The following is a 22,814-nucleotide window of genomic DNA, read 5'->3' on the forward strand; positions in this document are numbered from 1 at the left end:
CACCGTTTACTCACGAAAATTCCTATTCAAGACTAATGGTTTGCGAGGCCTGACTGCAATTGCCAAGACTTACTGTCAGTATCTTCAGCATGTATGGTAGTGATGCATCTTGTATATGGGATTATAGTTAACTCACATCTTTGGTTTTATCATTTTATGAATGGGACTGAAGGCAGGGTTTGTTTAAAATACATCTTTGTTAGTTCTATCATTTCCTTCTCAGAGAGCTTTTCCATGCTTCTGTCAGGTGGAGAAGTTTCTATGGGTTGCCCTTGGAAAATCACGGGCCCTTTGTATTTCAAAAACACAGATTTCCAGCTGAGCCATTGGACCACCTTGACAGTCTAGTGCAACTTGGCTGCACTACTGTCCATGACCATCTGACAGACAATGGCACCTTGATGCCAATTCCCTACGCATTGTCCTCGCACGTGACTCAGACTCTAGGACTGAAAGGGACCTTGAGAGGTCATCGAGTCCAGTCCCCTGCCCTCATGGCAGGACCAAATACTGTCTAGACCATCCCTAATAGACATTTATCTAACCTACTCTTAAATATCTCCAGCGATGGAGATTCCACAACTTCCCTAGGCAATCTATTCCAGTGTTTAACTACCCTGACAGTTAGGAACTTTTTCCTAATGTCCAACCTAAATCTCCCTTGCTGCAGTTTAAGCCCATTGCTTCTTGTTCTATCATTGGAGGCTAAGGTGAACAAGTTTTCTCCCTCCTCCTGATGACACCCTTTTAGATACCTGAAAACTGCTATCATGTCCCCTCTCAGGCCACGTCCAGACTAGGTATTAAAATCGATTTTAGATACGCAACTTCAGCTACAGGAATAAACGTAGCTGAAGTCGAATTTCTAAAATCGAGGTACTCACCTGTCTGGACGGCGCGGCATCGATGTCCGCGGCTCTCCGTGTCGATTCCGGAACTCCGTTCGGGTTGATGGAGTTCCGGAATCGATGTAAGCGCGCTCAGGGATTGATACATCGCGTCCAGACTAGACGCGATATATCGATCCCCGAGCAATCGATTTTAACCCGCCGATGCCGCGGGTTAGTCTGGACGTGGGCTCAGTCTTCTCTTTTCCAAACTAAACAAACCCAGTTGTTTCAGCCTTCCTTCATAGGTCATGTTCTCAAGACCTTTAATCATTCTTGTTGCTCTTCTCTGGACCCTCTCCAATTTCTCCACATCTTTCTTGAAATGCGGTGCCCAGAACTGGACACAATACTCCAGTTGAGGCCTAACCAGCGCAGAGTAAAGCGGAAGAATGACTTCTCGTGTCTTGTTTACAACACATCTGTTAATGCATCCCAGAATCACATTTGCTTTTTTTGCAACAGTATCACACTGTTGACTCATATTAAGCTTGTGGTCTACTATGACCCCTAGATCTCTTTCTGCCATACTGCTTCCTAGACAGTCTCTTCCCATTCTGTATGTGTGAAACTGATTGTTCCTTCTTAAGTGGAGCACTTTGCATTTATCTTTATTGAACTTCATCCTGTTTACCTCAGATGATTTCTCCAATTTGTCCAGATCATTTTGAATTTTGACCCTGTCCTCCAAAGCAGTTGCAATCCCTCCCAGTTTGGTATCGTCCGCAAACTTAATAAGCGTACTTTCTATGCCAACATCTAAATCGTTGATGAAGATATTGAACAGAGCCGGCCCCAAAACAGAGCCCTGCGGAACCCCACTTGTTATACCTTTCCAGCAGGATTGAGAGCCATTAATAACTACTCTCTGAGTACGGTTCTCCAGCCAGTTATGCACCCACCTTATAGTAGCCCCATCTAAATTGTACTTTCCTAGTTTATCTATAAGAATATCATGCGAGACCGTATCAAATGCCTTACTAAAGTCTAGGTATATCACATCCACCGCTTCTCCCTTATCCACAAGGCTCGTTATCCTATCAAAGAATGCTATCAGATTAGTTTGACATGATTTGTTCTTTACAAATCCATGCTGGCTATTCCCTATCACCTTACCACCTTCCAAGTGTTTGCAGATGATTTCTTTAATTACCTGCTCCATTATCTTCCCTGGCACAGAAGTTAAACTAACTGGTCTGTAGTTTCCTGGGTTGTTTTTATTTCCCTTTTTATAGATGGGCACTATATTTTCCCCCTACCAGTCTTCTGGAATCTCCCCCGTCTCCCATGATTTCCCAAAGACCACGGTATATGGAGCTAGAGAAACATGAAGCAGCAAGAGAGAAGCCTGGAGGACTAACAGAAGATTCACCCCCAAATCCAATTGCTTGCATCAAGAATTATGGCATTTTTATGCTCTTATTATGACTGAGGTGATGAAAGTTGTCTTCTCAGCCTTAACTTCTGCAAAATCCAAACCAGAGGAAGCAGTCTGAATTGTGAGCAGTCTGATTAACTCAGATGATTTTACATTGCTGAGACAAAGTGTTTCTCACATGAATAGTAGTCAATGTACATATCAGATAATATAAACTGGAATTCAGGCAGAGCTGATCCCTTCAATAGGAACAGTGCAAGAGTGGGAGATAAAATATGCCACCTGTACTGAGTGGCTCTCAGGTGGTTTCTCTTGCTGAGGTTTTGGTTGTAACCCCAAGCACATCACACCATGTATAGAAAAGGCCCTATGTCCTTCACGGCTGATGAAAGCAATGGAAAAGACAACAGACCCATTATTGTCAAAGATTCCTAATGCCTCCTTAGGGAGAGGAGCATACCAATGACATTTAAATAAAACAGTGCTTAGGACCTTGTTCAAGAAACCATATTTGACTTTAACACACAGTTTGTATTGCCTTGAATCTCCCCTTTTAAGAGAAGGTAATTGAAAAGATAGCGATGAGCCAGCTCCAGTACTGATTATACAGATTTTGATGCCTAACTTCTGGCTTCAGGCTTGTTTATGGAAACATCACTATTGATGTGGATGATCTTGTGATGATGCAAAAGGTAAAGTTCCCAAGATGATTTTAACAAGATTTACCAGCATCTCTGGATAACACTGTAACTGTATGGTCTGACTGACTTGTCTGCAAGACATTGCAGGAGTAGACTGAGGAATCTTTTAGTTTTACCTCTTCTCAGAAGCATCCAAAAAGGGTAGTGCTGGGCAATCTCTTCTTCCCTTGGCGCTGCAAATGCAGGGTTCCATAGCATACCATTTGTAATCCCTTCTGTCTGACATTCCTATTAAGCCATTTGGAAAGATCAAGAGTTTGGACTACTGGGTCATCAGTATAACAATACTCAGCTTTTTGCCACCATCTCAAATAATATGGCATCGATGGTGTTTTTACTCTGCCAGTATACAATACAGAGAGCTGGATGAAGATTCAAGCTGGGAAAACCTGCAGTTTTGTTTCCTGGTAAGGGGAAGGAGATGGAGGATTAAGCCAATGGTGTGTCTTCATCAGCTAACAAGTGTGTAATATCTGACCTCAGGGTCTCAATGGATTTATTGTTGCTCTTTGACTCAAACTGCATTAGGGCCCCTAGTGTGGGTGAGTTTGTCATTTATCATGGACCATTCTTCTTCGATCTGGATCTCACACAGTCATCCACATCTTTGTTACCACCAATTGAGACAAAATGTGTCCTAGGACTAATTACTTTAGCTACTGCAGAACCCTTCTGCCTTCCTCCCAACTGCTGCAGGATGCCCCAAACACAGGACCAGAGATCAAGTCTCTACACAGGCCTCCTGTTTGCTTCTGGCTGTAATTCAAGATGTTGGTAATCATATTCAAAGACTAAATGGTGTGGAGCCAAGGTATTGAGAGACTACCTCTCACTTATACACCTGTATAGCAATTAATATCTATTAAGATCATCTGAGAGACTGCTAAAATTGAACACTCAGGGCATGATACTTTGCAATGCAGTTGTAGGGTGCTGCAAGTACAAGCATAGATAATAAAGTAGTACAGGGAGTGCAGTGGAACGTATTCCTGTATTAGTGAGACAGACATTATGACTGCCAAGTCACTTCTGTCTAGGAGTCTTCAGAAAAGAAGGCAAAGCTAAGTGTCTCAGTTGTATTCCACAGATTGTTGTGCACTGCACGATAACTTTCAAGCACGTGGTTTCCCATGTTTGGCAGCATGGCTCTCAGTCAAAGTTGCTTCTCTTGGCATCACAACCATATAATGGTTTCCGAATTAATTTAATTTAGAGAGCAATTTATTATCTTAGTTTCTGTGAATGGCATATCTAATTTTATTTTGCTCCTTTAAAGATCACCATGACAATAGACTTTACAGAATATTAAACTTTAATATGCTTCTTTTTATATTAGAAATATCAGAAATTAGAGAGAGCTCTATTAAATCATTTAGTCCATTCCTCATGGGCCAGAGCAGGATTTGGGGAGTTGCCATACAGCCAACTTCAGTTTGTCAGAGTCAAGTACTCTGAATCTTTCATGTATCAATTTGTTTTTAAAAATCTATATCCCCTTATCCTTAAGTAAAATCATGATATACTGAGTAAACAGATAGGAAAACAGATAAGGATACAGCTATACCTGAGGACCTAAGCATATTAAATCCCCAAGAATTACTTGTATCATACATCTTCATAAGGCTTCATCTGTGATGCTTTGCAAATTTTGCTTCAACAACTTCACAAACCTTGCCCCAGCCTGCAGTGGATGCATTACCAGGATAATCTGCAAGCAAAAAGTCTTTGTCCAGACACTACTCCATGCAATAATAAGCACTAGGGATGGCAAAGTATACTTTCTCTTAATTTTTCTTTTCAAAACAATTTTCTTTAGATGTTACTTGTTTAAAATGCATAGCCCTCCAAACTGAATCTACATTGTTTGATAGTACAACCAAAGCCCAGAAAAAGGACATAGTAAAGCATTCAGCATCGTTATAAACTGCAATGAAGTAAAATGAATGGATATCTTACCATGCAGTGGGATTGTAACTTTCTGTCCCATTGTCCCTGTTACAGTAGCTGTTGCCATGGTCAAAATTGTCTGTCCCGGTGAGAGAGAGACATTTTCAGCAGCAACACTTGAAGCTGGGGCAATTTTCAACTTCGTTCCTTCAGAGAGAACCTTTTCTACCTGCATGTCTTTTGGGCTGTCATCACCAAAGAGCCTTCTCTTAGCACTTCCAGCTGTAGGAGAGCTGTAACGCTCATGAACAGAGATCGGAGACAATGGCTGCATGTCTAATATGCAAGAGAAGAAAAATCATCACTACAATATGCAGCAGTTTAACAGAAATACAATTTCCAAAATGAGAGAATTGCTAGTCTCCAAGCTACAAACAAAAGTCAGAATCACAAGAAAATCTTCCACTGACAGAACAGTAGCACCATAATATACAGATCAAAGTCCTCTAGCCCTTCAATTGCTTCCCCTTATTCTCCACTATTCCCAAACCATTTCATTTGATTGACAATATGTTTGGATTCTTAGCCACTGGAAAGCAATGGAGACCTCCTTCCTCCTCCAGTCACATCTTTCCTGTGCTCTAGTTGCTTGGACTTCTCGTTTCTCTGTCTCTCTCTCTTTAATCCCCTCACTACTACCCAGCCTGAATCTTCTCTCCCTTAGCTCATCCCCATATCTCTACTTCTGCTCATGAACTCTGCTCACTTTTGCTGCTGCCCAATAGCATGAGTGGAAGCAGTTGAACTGATCAGTACAATATCAGTTTCACTCTTCTGCTCCATGGAACCCTTTGGAAGCACAAGATAACCTCCTGCTGCTCAAGATACTACATGGTGTGTGTCCCTCTCCATCCCACAAAGCAGAAGAGTTTCTGGGTAAACAGCAAAGTGAAACTGGCTAAAAACTTGGAAGTTTCACTCTGCTACTAGCTTTCACCCACTCCCAGCAGACATTTCCTTGTCAGCAGAGAGGTAGGTGCATTTTTTCAAGTTCTGCTCTTCTCCTCTTCAGTATGCTTCTTTACTTTCTGTAAATTTCTTTGAATGGTAATGACAGGTCATACAACCCAGTGTAAGGAATTGTTTGCTTTTTTGTGAAAAACCAGCAAGTCCAAATTGTTGGTTGTGGGGTTTTTTTGGGTTAAAAATAAGTGTCCATTTAAGAACTAATGAGAGAGAGAGGATAGTATTTTTTTTTTTAATTTTTATTTTTTTTTAAAGAAATTGACCTATCAAATCTGAGAATAGAGGCATAAAGATAGAAAATACAGGACAGAACCAAACTGCGTAGTGAACGACTGAACAGATTAGAACAGCAGGAGAAGCAGAGCTACCACCTGTCAAGAATTACAGCTATGCCATCTGATTCAGTATAGACAACCCTAGAAAAGGCACAAAGGCAAATATTACTCTGATTCAGGGTAGGCAATGTGGAAATAAACACTGGTGCATTACTCACTGCAATAGAACTGATGGAAGCACAAGCAATTGAGTGTTATGGAGACAAAGCCATAGAGTTAGGGAGAAGATTTCCAGACAAAAAGTTTGAAAAGCCAAATGACTAAGATTCTAAGCAAACACAATTCAAAGACACCCAGGATTTCTCTATGTATTACTATGAATGGTTTGAAATACTATATACTACAAACATCAGAACTCATCTCAAACTTACCCCGTCGTAAACTTCCACCAAGATCTGTGCGAACCTCTTTCACTCGAGGATGCACAATAGGCGATATTGGCATCATAGGGAGGTGTCCTAGTCCACTTCCTCCATTACTGGCTTCGAAATTACTTGGGTATATTACCTGGGATATAAGAGATGCCAGTTTAAGAATAAATAATCTTCGCCTCTTCATACCATCTACTATTATTAAAAAAGGATGTCAGAGAACACAGTCTTAGTTTTCATAATTATTTCACTACTGGATCAATTGTTGCATTTGATTAATATCCTATGCAAAATATCAGTCCTGGAAAACAAGTACACTTGCATTTTCTGGCAATTTATTTTCCCTTCAACATACTTCTTCACAGGTTGGGACCTTGTTTTCTGAGGCTTGTAGAGCTTTCCATAGGGCAGAGTCACTGGTCCAGGCTAGACTCTCCAGAATCTGTTCTTCAATGTTGTTGAGGTGCTTCACCATGTCTCTAGAGAGTCCTTCCTCAGACCGAATCAATACTTCAATCACCTAAAGGGAAGCAAGGCAGTTTAATCAGCCATGCTAAAACCAAAAACACCTCACCCATCATTAAACCCACTCTGACCAAATGCTAGCTGTAGCACTTAGTCACTTCAGTGTTCAATTGCTGCAGCTCGGAAAAGGTTGCCAGCACAACTGGGAACAATTAGCTATTTTCTGTTGGGGGATTATGAGTACCTGGGTGGTAATTACTATACTATTGATACAACTGGCAGTAATTGGGAGACTAAGTGGGAGGAACAGGAAGCAGGAGGGGGAGCTCAGAAATTGAGCTGTACAAAGGAGAGAAGCAGCGTGGAAAGCTCCTGCTGCAATATGCCTGTGTCGTGTTCTGTTTAAAAAAGAACTGTGGAATAAAAAGATACATGTGATGAAAGGAAAATGGCCTGGGTGTGTTTATAACTGTGAGACTATGGGAACAAGCTGGAAAGCATGCTGCACTCATCAACTGACCATTCATTTCCGGTCCAGTTCAATTCTCCCTCCTTGTTTTTAAAAGCTCCAGCTTCTATTACATACCTTGCATGTTTCTGCTTCTCTTCCCGATACCCTCTGCTCATCCCACACACTCCCCTCATCCCAAAATACATCATCTTGCCATAGCTAGTGCAAAAGCATTCTATGCTGGAATCCTGTGGTCTGGAAGTTTCCCTACATCAATTTTCCACCTGATTCCAAGCCTCAGAAGACCTCTGTTATACAGGAGTTCAGACTAGACGATCATAATGGTCCCTTCTGACCTTAGTATCAATGAAGACATTTCCTGCTTTGTCATATATCTGTTTCTTTCTCCCTCTCCTCCTCCTCCATCTTCAGAGTGAAAATAGTTTAGTTCTTCACAGAATTTTAAGATCCAGTATAAAAGGTTTCATATGAAATGGTGATTATATATACACACGTACACCATCATTTACAGTTTATAATTAGATTTAAATTTGGTTTTTAATTGATGCTCTACCACTCTATAACTAGGTAATGTTCACAAATACCATTACCCATCAATTTAAAACTTCATTTGAAAAAAGGTTAAAGCCCTTAAGGTTGTGAAGCTAGCCTTACAAAGAACAGCCTGACACAACAGATATTAGTCACGTCACTTAATGCTCTGAGACAATACAGTGATGAGTATGGTTTAAGAGCCTGTATTAAATAGGAAATGTGATTCAAGTGTAAACCAATGCTGCGGAAGAGAAAGTTAGTCACCTTGTGCAGTAACGTAGGTTCTTCGAAATGTGTCCCCCTGTGGGTGCTCGACTTTAGGTGTTTGTGCACCCCTGTGCTCGTAATCAGAGATTTTTGGTAGCAGTGCCTGGTTGGGTTGTACATGTGCAGTCCTCATCTCACACTGCTTGAAGCAGTCAATTGGTGCTGGCTCTAATCCTTCTTTACTGCAGAGATCAAGTAATAAACCCCAAAGCAGAAGGGAAGAGGAAGGGTAGTGGAGCACCCACTGGGGGACACATCTCGAAGAACTTCCATTACTGCACAAGGTGAGTAAATTTCTTTTCTTCTTCAAGTGCTGTCCCTGTGGGTGCTCCACTTTAGGTGACTTCAGAGCAGTGCCCTCCGATGGAAGGAGAGTCTTCGGAGTTGAAATTGTGACAGCAGATAGTATAGTGAGTCCAAAAGAGGCATCGGATGTTGCCGGTTGTCTTAATGCGTAATGCTTCGTAAATGTATGGACTGAGGTCCGGGTTGCAGCCCTACAGATGTCCATGATGGGCACGTTGTTAAGGAAAGCAATAGAGGTCAATAGGGCTCTGGTGGAATGCATACAAATCCCCACAAGAGGTTGTTGGTCACATTGGTGGTATGTAAGGAGGACATACTGGGTCAGACCAAAGGACTATCTAGCCTAGTATCCTGTCTTCCAACAGTGGCTAATGCTAGGTGCCCCAGAGGGAAGGAACAGAAAATCATCAAGTGATCCATTTAGGGATAATGATCCATCAAGTGATAGCATAAATCTATGCTATCAGAGATCCTCTTGGAGAGCCTCTGTTTGGATACGGCACTCGCTTTGGAGTGTTCAGTGATGGAGACAAACAGTCTGGCTGATTTATGAAATGATCCTGCTCTGTCTATTGTGGCAAATTGCCAGCACTATTAAGATGGGTCCCGCACTCTTTCCTCTTGTGGGGGGTGTATTCAGGGCACCGTTTCTCACCCTTGAACTGGGGTATCAGCTGTCCCACTAGTGTCCCAGAAAAGAGGAGTGGAGAGGGAGGGACTCAGGCCCACTCTCTACTCCGGGTCCCAGCCCAGGGGCCCTAGGAATAGCAGTGAACCACTTGAACTAGCGATTCCTTCCTCTGGGCTACTTCCCTCTCCGGTCCTTCAGCTTGTGGGGTTTCCTGCCCTTTCTCCACTTGAGCCAAGTTTCTCCCAACCCCTTGTGTCTGTAAAGTCCCTCTGCTTCTCCAACTGTCCAACTGAAGAAGTGTTTTTTTTTTTTTTTATCAGATGACTGGCTTCAGGTGCTTTAATTGGCTTAACTGGTTTCAGGTGCTCTAATTAATCTGTAGCAGCCTCTCTTCCCTCTACAGGAAATAAGGCTCTCATCATCCTGGGGCTTACATATCTCCCATCTATCACTCTCCTGCTGCCCTCTGGCCATGCTATATCACACTATATAAAAGGCCAATGCCCTCCGTATGTCGAGAGTATGAAGTGTGGACTGCGCCTTCTATCCTTGTGGGGTCTGGGGCAGAACGTCAGTAGGTAAATGGATTGATTAAGGTGGAAGGCTGAGATGACTTTAGGTAAAAACTTGAGGCGCAGTATCAGGGACAATTTACCTTTAAAAAAAAGCGTGTATGGGGCGGTCTGCCATGAGACCACCCAACTCTCCTACACGTCTGGCAGATGTAACGGCCACTAGAAATGCAATCTTCATGAAAAGGTATAGTAGTGAGCATGAGTTCCAAAGGGAAAAACAGTGATGGTCCAAAGGACTAGGTTGAGGTCCTATGATGTGGTAGGATCACGTAGTTCTGAGTAGACATTGGTGAGGCCTCTGAGGAAACATTTGATGAGCAGGTGAGCAAACACAGAATGTTGATCCACTTTGTGGTGAAAAGCTGTGACAGCAGAGAGGAGTACTCGTATTAAACTCATGGAGAGGCCAGACCTTTTAAAGTTCTAAGAGGTAATCTAATATTGAGTGTAAAGAACTAAGTTCCCTGTAAGCTGCGCAGCCATGCGGCAGCCTATGTAGGGCCATGCTGTGCCCAGGGAACTCACCTGGGGACCTGCCAGGGGAGGGGCGGCTTGAACCCAGCCCACACCTGCCATAGCCAGGGAAGGGGTGCCCCCAGCTTCGGGCATTCTCATCAGGGGAGGCTTTTGCCCCTAGAGACGCTGATTAAAGGGTAAACTAAAATCTAACTTCTAATGAGGAGAATCATCATAATAAAATTTATTTTAGAAGAGGTGATGAGGACCAAAAAAACCACGAAATCAGCTAACTAAATAATGGTAGTAAATAGGCTAAAAGAACTAAGTAGCAAGGCTCTGCTAAGTGCTCCAACCTGTATACAAGGGCGGTAGAGAAGGAACTGAGGGGGGTGGAGGGGATTGGTCACACAGCACCAGTTTACCGTCTGAAGAGGCACAAGACAGGAACTGCGCATGTATGACCCAACTGGGAACTGCTACCAAAAATCTCAGCTTACGAGCACAGGGGTGCACCAACACCTAAAATGGAGCGCCCACAGGGACAGCACTCAAAGAAGAATGTAAGTCTTCAGACTGCCAGAGCTCAATTGCCTCTGCTGTGGCTCAGAGCTTCCACACACAGCACAAAGCTGAAAAATCTTTTTTTGTTTTCATTGCTGTTTTTCAAATCCCTGTAAGCAACAGTGAAACTGAAAAACAAATTTAAAATTTAATTCTGCTGAGGCTTGGGGAAAAACGGTTACCTACCTTTCCTAATTGTTGTTCTTCGAAATGTGTTGCACATGTCCATCCCAATTTATGTGTGCGAGCACCCCGAGCACAGCTGTTGGGAGATTTTTCCCCTATGGTATCCACAGACTCATCACTAGCGCTCCCTGGTGTCGCACGTTCATAGCGTTGGTATAAGGGGCTCCAGCCGAGCCTGCACTCCTCAGTTTCTTCTTACCGACCTCTCAGAGAGGGGTCGGCGGGTGGGTCTTGGAATGGACATGTGCAAAACATCTCAAAGAACAGTTACGAAAGGCAGGTAACTGTTTTTTCTTTGAGTGATTGCACTTGTCCATTCCAATTTAGGTGACTAGCAAGCAATAGATCTGGAGGTTGGCTCGGAGATTAAGTACAAGCTGCCTATAGGACTGCTCATCCAAAGGAAGCATCGTCTCTCGCCTGCTGCGTGATAGCATAGTGTATTGTAAAGGTATGCACCGAGGACCATGTCGCCGCTCTGCATAAGTCTTGGACTGGAACCTGCACTAAGAAGGCTGCGGAAGAATCTTGGGATCTCGTGGACGGAGCTGTTAAGTTTGACGGAGGGTGGACGCCTGCGAGATCGTAGCATGTTCTTATATAGGATATGATCCAAGATGAGATCCTCTGGGAGGAGACCAGAAGCCCTTTTATTCTGTCAGCAACAGAAGAGGTGGGGCGACCTATGAAACAGTTTGGTTCTTTCAATATAAACTGACAGAGCATGTCTGATGTACAGGGAGTGCAGTTATTGATCTTCGCTATTCACATGAGACTTAGGGTAGAAGATTGGTAGAAAGATAGGCTGGTTGTAGTGGAATTAGGACACAACCTTTGTGAGGAATTTTGGGTGCAGCCGCAGCTGTACCTTACCTTTAAGAAAACTGTATATGGTGGCTCTGCTGTGGGGGCTCAGCTCACCGAAACCCTCCTTGCCAAAGTACTTGCTCTTACATTGGCGCTATAAGCACGCAACACAAGGGAGTGCCGGCACCAAGGCTACGGATACCACTAGTGGAAAAATCTTTGACAGCTGTGCTCAGGGCACTCGCACACCTAAATCGGAACGGACATGTGCAATCACTCGAAGAAGAACTGCGATCAACATCAGAGGCACACACATTGGGGCTATCGCCTGAGGAAAGGGACTCAAATGAAGGCTAGGGGAATGTTTCCACTACTCTACTCTTGTAGCTACCCAAAAGCTGAGGAAGTGGTAGAGTAACAGACACATTCCAACCTCCCAATGTCAACAGCCAGGAGGCTATGGAAGGTTGGAAACAGAGGCTTTGAGATGGGAAAAGGAGAGCGGGCAGGGAGATATACCTAATATACCATACTGACAAGAAAGGCTGGGGTCCCTGGCGAGGGTCCAGGAACAACACTGTGGCTGGAGTCTCTAAACCCTCTTGGTTTCTCAAAGGCTGGCTTCTATGTTGGGCATTGCTCCTGAGCAGCAGGGCCCCCACATCTTAACTGGCTTTGGAGCAGAGCCCAGATTTGGAGCAGCTCCAGAGCAGTGGAGCTGCAGGTTTTTGCCTGGAGTGGAGCAGGAGCACAGTTCCAAAGTCCTGCTATTAGGGCCTGGAAATTTTCATTAGATGCCTAGGTATTGGTATGTCTGTGAGAGAGGCCATAAGACAGAGAGACTGTGATAAGGTAAGTTAGTAAAGAAGAAAGGTACAGAATTTGTGGGGAAGGGGAAGAATAAGGTGACAAAAAGGTGGAAGTGAGGAACAAGAAGAGAAGACAGTGCTCTGCTGCAGGAAAGAAAGTTAAGTAAAGACAGGAAGGGAAAAAGATTTAACAAGACAGGGATGTAACAAGAAGGACAGATCAAACAGTACTCACTCAACAAATATATTATTTTGAAGTATTTTATCAGTATTAGTTGAAGAATTTCCCTCAGATTTATGTGGTATGTGACCAGTTCTATAACTGGTGAAATATTTAGTAAATTTGAATACTGGTAGAAATACTGGTCAAATATAGTCTAAGAATATTTTATTCCACTATTCAACCAATCACAGTAGTAAGTCAGGTTTACAAATCATTTGTTAAATTGAAAATTGACTGACAGCATGTTACAATTAAATAAAGTATACAAACTATGCACAAGTTCTTTATTCCTTTACATTACAAGGGAAATGGTGTCACAAGTATTACATATGTTGGATAACAGATGTCAATTCTTGGTAGTATATTCAAGGGCAGCCTTAGATTAAAATAGCACATATGCTACAGGTCAGCACTAGCCCCTTTTCTATACCTAATCTAGGAACAGAGGGCTTCTAGGACTGTCAATCTAATACTAAATAGAGGTACTTTAAAAGTTTATAATAATTCAGATCCAAGTATTTGAACATGATGTTTATTGCTTACCTTATAAAAATAGAATGGTCGGAGATCAAGAACCTCAATAATCCAAGGGAAAGTTCGAAGTGAGCTATATGCAAATAGCACAATCTCCAAACAACATGCCATCAGGGAACGATGGAAAATATCTTGCTCCAAGAGAGCCTAGATAAGACATAGAAATGGTTTTCAGCCACATCATTAAGGAATTACTCAAATGTTTTCTTAAATGATACCAGAGAGATCAAATTACTGAGAAAGAACAGCAGTCTCACACACTCACAAATTCTATCCATACTAGATGAAGTATGATGATTTGATCTGCTAAGCCCTGCATTAAAAAATATATAGAATAAGAATTTAAGTTTTGTTTTAAATCATTCCCTGAATTTACTATCCATTAAATTAAAACTTAATTTAATTAAAATTTGGGATATGGAAAATGTTACAGAAGAGGGAGTACTGAAAAAAGTCAAGAGACAAAGGACATAGATTCCAAGGCCAGAAGGCCTTGTGATCATCTAGACGGATCTCTTGTATAACAAAAGCCAGAGAACTCTGCCAAAAAAATTCCTAGAGCAGAGCTTTTAGAAAAAACATCTCCTCTTAATTTAAAAATTGTCAGGAATGGAGAATCCACTATGATGCTTGGTAAACTGTTCCAATGGTGAATTACACTCAGTTAAAAATGTACCCCTTATTTCCAGCCTGAATTTGTCTAGCTTCAACTTCCAGACATTGGATCATGCTATACTGAAGATCCCACTATTTGTTCCCAAGTGTAGGTACTTCTAGACTAATTAAGTCACTCTTTAACCTTCTTTGTTAAAATAAATAGATTGAGCTCCTTGAGTCTATCACTATAAAGGCACTAAAATGACTAACGGTCTAGAAAACATGACCTATGAGGGAAGATTAAAAAAAATGGGTTTGTTTAATCTGGAAAAGAGAAGACAGAGGGGACATGATAACAGTTTTCAAGTACATAAAAAGTTGTTAACAAGGAGGAGGGAGAAAAATTGTTTTTCTTAATTTCTGAGGATTGGACAAGAAATAATGGGCTTAAATTGTAGCAAAAGAGGTGTAGGTTGGACATTAAGAAAACCACCCTGACAGTTAGGAAGTTTAAGCTCTGGAATAAATTGCCTAGGGAGGTCGTGGAATCTCCATCATTGGAGATGTTTAAGAGCAGGTTAGACAAAAACCTGTCAGGGACTGTCTAGAGAATACTTAGTCCTGCCATGAGTGCAGGGGACTGGACTAGATGACCCTCGAGGTCCCTTCCAGTGTTATTCTATTTTTGGTAATCCATTAATCATTCCTGGGGCTCTTCTGTGAATTCTGTCCAATTTATCATGTCATTTAACATGTCTGTTCCACTCTTTACAGCCAGATTTGCTGATTTATAAGCAGTACAGGTACTGACACACTGGAGAAAAAAATAGCAGATAAATCAATTGTATTACATCTAGCACATTGTTAGATTATGACAGTTTAAGATACAAAAAAGAAACCTCCAATGGCATACTTAAATATCATACTACGTTCAACCAGTTTACATATTTTTTCCCTGAAAGATCAATCACTGGTTTCTTTTGCCCTTTCCATTACTTTCCACTTTTCGGAAAGTTTCAAATTATAAAGGCAGGTTTTATACTTGTTTATCTAGTAATAATGCAAGTCAAAGGGGAAGCAGACCTACAGTGCCAATGACGGTAAAGCTGCTTTGAAACTACGGGTAAAAGGATAAAAGCCTGCTTACCAGGAGTTAAAACAGAATGCAAGATGTGCTAGCTGCAGTTACTGCAAAGCAATACAGACATTTTGTTGAAGAATAAAGAGAAGTACAAAAATGCCTTGCCCAGCATCTATGTTCTAAAAGACAATACAGGCAAAGACAATTAGCAGTTGCAGGCACCTTCATATATAGTTATTATTGTCAAACGCTAGTCAAGTCAGGTATTGTGATGAAGTGGGATTTTATTCATTTTGTTATGTCGCATCTTGTTATGCGAGTCTTACTATCCTATACTTATACTGTGTGTACTGCACCAATACTTAGACGGTAGAAATTGGGTGTGTGATTTTGCTGAGGCCTCTGGGGCAGGTGAGACTGCCCTACTATTTGCACCTGTGTAATCCGAGACCCAGGAGGATGGTGTGACCAGGTGCCTTTGGCACAGAAAAAGAGACAAAGGCCAGAGGAGGGGCTGGAGAGTTTCATTTAAAGCTGGCTGGGGAATGGAGGGAGTCCCAGAACTGGGGTCTGAGCTCCCTACCCCCAAGATGGACCTGTTCTCTGTACCTATAATCTGTTTTAGACCGTTTTCCTGTCATCTACTAAACCTTTTGTTTTACTGGCTGGCTGAGAGTCATGTCTGACTGTGGAGTTGAGGTGAGGGGCCCTCTGGCTTCCCCAGGAGCCCCACCTGTGCGGACTCACTGTGGGAAGTGCACGGTGTGAAAAGGGGACGCTGAATGCTCCAAGGTCAGACCCAGGAAGGTCAAAGCTGTGTAAGCTTCTTGCCCTGGAGACAGTATGCTGAAGAGAGAGAGAGGAGGCATGCTCTGCCAGAGTCCTGACTGGCTTTGTATGGAGTAGTTCCAGAGCATCACTCAGTGACTCCGTGACAGGTATATATCACATATCAGACACATACGAGTTAGAAAAAAAAGGAGTTATCAGTATTAAATGCAGATGAAAGGAATCATTTGAGATGCAGGAGAGAAGCATAACATACAGAAGAAAAACAAATCGTGGAGAGAAATATTTACAAGTCACTTTTCTTTATCAGTTCAAATTACTTGACAATCCAGTTTTTGATATAAAATCAGGTAACATTTCACCTTTGTTGTAATTAGGAATGTAAAATAGTAAACAATTAACTGATAAGCATTAGTCTTACCCAATTACTCACCCTAACCGTTAGCCCCCAATCCCGAGCCGAACCAGCCGGCCAGAGTAACCCCAGCCCCTCTCTCTTTAATTGGTTAACCAGTTAAATGATATACATCGCTGCCTTGATATACCACCACTCAATATAACATGAATTTGATATAATGCGGTAAAACAGTGCTCCAAGGGGGGGAAAGGGGGCGCTGCGCACTCCGGTGGATCAAAGCAAGTTCAATATAACACAATTTTCACTTTGGCTCCCAAAGACAGAGTTATGTTGAGGTAGAGGTATAATTTTAATCATTTAGATGGTTAACATTTAAAATGATATTTACATCCCTAGTTGTAATACAGCAGTGTGTGTAGGATTTAGTACACAGCCATAAGAAAATATAAGGAAGGAACTATGTCAGTTGAAAGACTAGCAGTTCTGAGCAAATACTGAGCTCTCAGGAAATTACAGCTGAGTCAAATATCTTGAAATAATCTCATTTAAGGAATGAAAATAATATTAAACTGGAATATTGAGCCCATCAATCTGCTATTAGCTAGTGAATAGACAAGGAACCAATTCTACCTTCAGACTGATTTAAATGGGAGCTGTGCGGACTGACCCAAATACATAATTTTTCTGAAAGTATTCACAAGGATGAACTTAAGGAAGAAGAGGCTTTTCTGTTCCAGTTCTCTACTTACTGTCATGTCCTTCCCATGCAATCTTCGTGTTTCTTGTACCACTATCGTCTCCAAAATTTTGTAATACAAAATCTCTGCCAGTTTTAGTCTGTTAACAGCAAAATCTGCAATTGAAACCAAATGTTGCTGAAAGCTTGTATCACAAGTTAGCAGTTGGGAAGGGAGAGGGGGAAGGGGACGAGGAGGAGGAGGAGGAGCGAATAAATAGTCTTGATAAAGTTAACCAGTATTTTACTTTCCATAACAGAAACACACGTGTGTTGTAAGCCAAGAGGAAATACTACTCTGAATGCCTTTCGTAATGCTATGTGAAACAAACCTTACATGCAATTAACATATTTCATACTCTTTAGATGTTCAAACTTCAGGAATGCTTATGTGTAAGGTCTCCACTCCAGTTTTGTAAAAGTCTTCTGAATTTCAAATATGTAATGAGTTGCACTAACACCCATATAGGAAAGTTCATTTAATTAAGAAATGCTTTCCCACTTAGTTTTTGTGTATACAATCTCCTTTTAATTTTCTCTTAAAAATAATGTAGATTAATGCAAATTTATAGTCTCTTAAGAGTTTCAATACAATTCATTTCAAGTCCCATTTTGAACTACAGTAACTTCTTGCTTAACATTGTAGTTATGTTCCTGAAAAATGCTACATTAAACAAAACGATGTTAAGGGAATTCAATTTCCCTATAAGAATTAATGTAAATGGGGGGAATTTTTTTCCCACCAGACAAAAGACTATGTATATTTAGACATACACACACACAAAGTATAAGTTTTAAACAATTTAATACTGTACACAGCAATGATGATTGTGAAGTTTGGTTGAGGTGGAAGAGTCAGAGGGTGAGGTATTCCCCAGGGAATGCCTTGCTGCTAAATGATGAACTAGCACTCAACTGAGCCCTCAAGGATTAACATATTGTTAATGTAGCCTCTCACTCTACAAGGCAGTACGACTGGAGGGAGGACACACAATAGAAGCGTGGCAGTGGCTGCAAACAATCCCTGTGGAAACTGAACATGATGATGAACCCACGCTATCCCAGTGGAGCTCACCACTCCCTCCACTTTCCAAAGTGCTGAGGGGGGTGGTATATGTGTGAGAGACACAGCAGTGGGTGGAGGGACAACTGAACTGCCCAGCAAATGATAGCCAGCTGGGCAGCTGCTGCACAGGGAACTTAGAGGAGCTGTCAGAGGGGCCGCTAGCCCACCCTGGTTCCAAGCCCCCACCAGCTAGCTCCAAAGGCTGCTCTTCCTGCAAGCAGCGGACAAAGCAGGTGGCTGCCAAACAGCATTACAAGGGAGCATTGCGCAACTTTAAACGAGCATGTTCACTAATAGATCAGCGATGTAACAACAAAACAATGTTAACTGGGACGACGTTAAGCGACAAGTTACTGTATAACCTTGCATGGTTTCATTCAACTCTGTACAATGTCCTGTTTGGTATTATTGACCTGTTGCAATGAAAAGATGCAACAAGTTTTGAACCAATGAGTAGTAGTTCAATATTTTTAAAGCTATTATTGCCTTTACTAAAGCATCCCTTATTTATTAAAGTAAACTTTTCAATATAATATTCTTACTACCTTATAAATGTCTCAATAGGAGTTGTACTGAAGGCACCTTCACCTCCATGGAGTTGGGATTGATGTATGGATGAGATGTCCCAGAAAAACACACTATAAGGACATTTCTCTCTTCAAAATTTTGATCAGCCTGGCCCAATCAATCAATCAATGAGGAGCTGGAGTAATATCAGTACATTTTTACGCAGCGAATTGCCCCTCTATTGAAAAGTCAGTTTTCATCTACACCAATCGTTCTGCAGTGATCTGGAAGCCTACTTTCACCATCTCCAACTCAAAAAATACTTTCAGGACAACACTGAACAGCGCACTGATACATAGTTACCCTCCCACCAACAGCACAAGAAGAACTCCATATGGACTCCTCCTGAGGGTCGAAATGACAGTCTGGACCTATACAATGAATGCTTCTGCTGACGTGCACAGGCAGAAATTGTGGAAAAACCAACATCGCTTGCCTCATATTCTAAGTCGTGCAGAACACAATGCCATCCACAACTTCAGAAACCACCCTGACATTATAATCAAGGAGGCTGATAAAGGAGGTGCTGTTGTCATCATGAACAGGTCCAACTACCAAAAGGAGGCCGCCAGACAACTCTCCAATACCAAATTCTACAGGCCACTTCCCTCAGAACCCACTGAGGAATACACTAAGGAACTGCACCATCTACTCAGGACACTTCCTACATTAGCACCGTAACAAATCAACATACCCTTAGAGTCTCAACCAGGATTATTCTATCTACTACCCAAGATCCACAAACCCAGAAATCCTGGACGCCCCATCATTTCAGGCATTAGCACTCTCACTGAAGGACTGTCTGGATATGCGGACTCTCTACTCAGACCCTATGCCACCAGCACTCCCAGCTATCTTCATGACACCACTGATTTCCTGAGGAAACTACAATGCATTGGTGACCTTCCAGAAAACACCATCCTAGCCACCATGGATGTAGAGGCTCTCTACACAAACATCCCAGACATAGATGGAATACAAGCGGTCAGGAACAGTATCCCTGATGATGCCACAGCACAACTGGCTGCTGAGCTCTGTGCCTTTATCCTCAGACACAACTATTTCAAATTTGATGACAATATATATCTCCAGATCAGTGGCACTGCTATGGGCACCCACATGGCCCCACAATATGCCAATATTTTTATGGCCGACCTGCAACAACGCTTCCTCAGCTCTCGTCCACTCACGCCCCTTCTCTACCTACGCTACATTGACGACATCTTCATCATCTGGACCCATGGGAAGGAGACTGTGGAAAAATTCCACCATGATTTCAACAGCTTCCATCCCACCGTCAACCTCAGCCTGGACCAGTCTACACAGGAGGTCCACTTCCTAGATACCACATGCAAATAAGTGATGGTCACATTAACATCACCCTATACCGAAAACCTACCAACCGCTATGCCTACCTTCATGCCTCCAGCTTCCATCCCGGGCACACCACACGATATATTGTCTACAGCCAAGCACTGAGGTACAACCGCATCTGCTCTAACCCCTCAGACAGAGACCAACACCTACAAAATCTCCACCAAAGCATTCTCAAAACTACAATATCCGCACGAGGAAATAAGGAAACAGATCAACAGAGCAAGACCTGTACCCAGAAGCCTCCTACTGCAAGACAAACCCAAGAAAGAAATCAACAGGACTCCACTGGCCATCACATACAGTCCCCAGCTAAAACCCCTCCAATGCATCATCAGGGATCTACAACCCATTCTGGACAATGATCCCACACTTTCACAGGCCTTGGGTGGCAGGCCAGTCCTTGCCCATAGACAACTTGCCAACCTGAAGCATATTCTCACCAGTTAACTGCACACTTCACCATAGTAACTCTACTCGGGAACCAATCCATGCAACAAACCTCGATGCCAACTCTGCCCACATATCTACACCAGCAACACCACCACAGGACCTAACCAGATAAGCCACACCATCACCGGTTCATTCACCTGCACATCCACCAATGTAAAATATGCCATCATATGCCAGCAATGCCCCTCTGCTATGTACATCAGCCAAACTGGACAGTCTCTACGGAAAAGGATAAATGGACACAAATCAGATATTAGGAATGGCAATATACAAAAACCTGTAGGAGAACACTTCAACCTCCCTGGCCACACTATAGCAGATCTTAAGGTGGCCATCCTGCAGCAAAAAAACTTCAGGACCAGACGTCAAAGAGAAACTGCTGAGCTTCAGTTCATCTGCAAATTTGACACCATCACCTCAGGATTAAACAAAGACTGTGAATGGCTTGCCAACTACAAAACCAGTTTCTTCACCCTTGGTTTTCATACCTCAACTGCTAGAACAGGGCCTCATCCTCCCTGATTGAACTAACCTTGTCATCTCTAGTTTGCTTGCATATATATACCTGCCCCTAGAAATTTCCACTACATGCATCCGACGAAGTAGGTATTCACCCATGAAAGCTCATGCTCCAAAACGTGTTAGTCTATAAGGTGCCACAGGATTCTTTGCTGCTTTTACAGATCCAGACTAACACGGCTACCCCTTTGATACTTGACACCAATTGTTCATTTTACTAAGTACATGAAGAATCAGCCCAAGCATTTTTTCTTCCCATAAACGTGTCCCCTTTGATACACAAATGATACACTTCAATACAGTGGAAGCATTCTATGCATTTCACATATTCCTACCTATGTGAGATCCTGGCTGGTCATCTGTTGACTGAGTATAACTCCGACAGAAAGCCTCACCTACGTCTTTAACTCGATTCATGATGCTTTCCATAGGGTTGCGTACACAAGACCTATAGCAAGACCCAGAGAGAAACCTCATTTGTGTATTACGGAAACATAAAAGAGTCCCCCTGATAGGATTCATTTCACCAAGCTTTCCTCTTGGCAACCAATGTCCCATCCTGCGATGTATTTCACACTCTGGACAGCACACATTCAAAAAGGTTTACAAGCTAACCAGAAAAAGAGATAGTTTGTTGGTTTTAATATTAATTACTTGCAAGTCCAATTCCGAACTGTAACCTTGGCTTATTTCATTCTGTTACGTACAACATTCTGTTTAACGGTTACTGACTTGTGGCACACAAAGAAAAGATGCAACGTGTTCCAGAACAAAGAGTAGCAGTACAATATTTTTAAAAGGCCATACAGGATTTGATAGTTTGAGAAGACGGAGAGCTTGTCTACACAGTGGAGTAATGCATACTATGAAGGTGTGATTTCTAAAGGGCATTAATTATTGTGGATTAACTGCTCTGAGTAGACCCTGCTGGTGCACACTAAAGACTTTCCAGTGCACTTTAATGTAGTAAGTACTAGTGCTTACTATGTTAAAGTGTACTAAGAACTTTTAGTGTGCATCAGCAGGCACAGACCAATTAATCCGCAACACATTAGGGTACTTTAGAATTCTCACCCCCATAGTGTGCATTACTCCCTATGTAGATAAGCCCTGACTAACCCCATTATCATTTTTGGACATGAGGAGTGCTTGATAAAGAATATGCTTATATAAACTGAATTCTGTTCTCCAGAGCAGTACACGAGCTCCCCTCTTTAGAAATAATAATGGATTTTTGTTTCTTTTTAACCTTACATTACTTCTACTATTATATTATCTTAACAGTATTAAAGTACTATGTAATAAAGCTGAGCATCCAGACAGGGAGACTGTGGGAGGATTTTAGAAATTATTTAAAATTATGCAAATTGCTACCACACAATTAAGACCAAAACCGATTTTTTTTGGGGGGGGAGGGTGGAAGAGAAGTAGGAAAAGAGACAGAAGAAACCTATTGATACAAATTAAAAAACAGAGGAAATGGAGTGTGCCCTTGAGACTCAGAGCAGTGTCTCTGAAAAAGTGTGGGGGGGGGAAGGGGGAGTGTCACAGTGGATAAATCAGTCAACCAACTCCCAGTGCCACACTATGACCTACTAAAATTACTGGATGTATAAATGGGAATATCAAGTAGAAGTAGAGAGGTTATATAATCTTTAGTTGGTATGGGTGCAACTGCTACTGGAATACTATGTCCCTTTCTAGTGTCCCCAACATAAAGAATGTTGAATATGGGAGAGAATTCAGAGAAGAGCAATGAGAAAGGATTAGAAAAAAAACATGCCTTACAGCAGGGGTCGGCAACCTTTCAGAAGTGGTGAGCTGAGTTTTCATTTATTCACTCTAATTTAAGGTTTGGTG

At 42.1% G+C, this 22,814-nt stretch overlaps 1 protein-coding gene across 8 annotated transcripts in view; it reads right to left on the bottom strand.

The window, feature by feature from the left end:
- RBL1 (RB transcriptional corepressor like 1) overlaps positions 1-22,814 on the bottom strand; it is a 97,868-nt gene that overhangs the window by 28,359 nt on the left and 46,695 nt on the right. For all 8 annotated transcript variants that reach the window (XM_030533546.1, XM_030533545.1, XM_030533549.1 and 5 more), the window contains 6 exons: positions 21,290-21,402; positions 16,989-17,092; positions 13,424-13,561; positions 6,941-7,105; positions 6,586-6,721; positions 4,923-5,189 (listed from right to left, as the gene is read on the bottom strand). In XM_030533546.1, coding sequence (XP_030389406.1) covers positions 4,923-5,189; positions 6,586-6,721; positions 6,941-7,105; positions 13,424-13,561; positions 16,989-17,092; positions 21,290-21,402 — 923 coding nt within the window. The remainder of the gene's footprint in view (positions 1-4,922; positions 5,190-6,585; positions 6,722-6,940; positions 7,106-13,423; positions 13,562-16,988; positions 17,093-21,289; positions 21,403-22,814) is intronic.

The sequence above is a fragment of the Gopherus evgoodei genome, chromosome 14, assembly GCF_007399415.2.
Source record: "Gopherus evgoodei ecotype Sinaloan lineage chromosome 14, rGopEvg1_v1.p, whole genome shotgun sequence".
NCBI lineage: Eukaryota > Metazoa > Chordata > Testudines > Testudinidae > Gopherus > Gopherus evgoodei.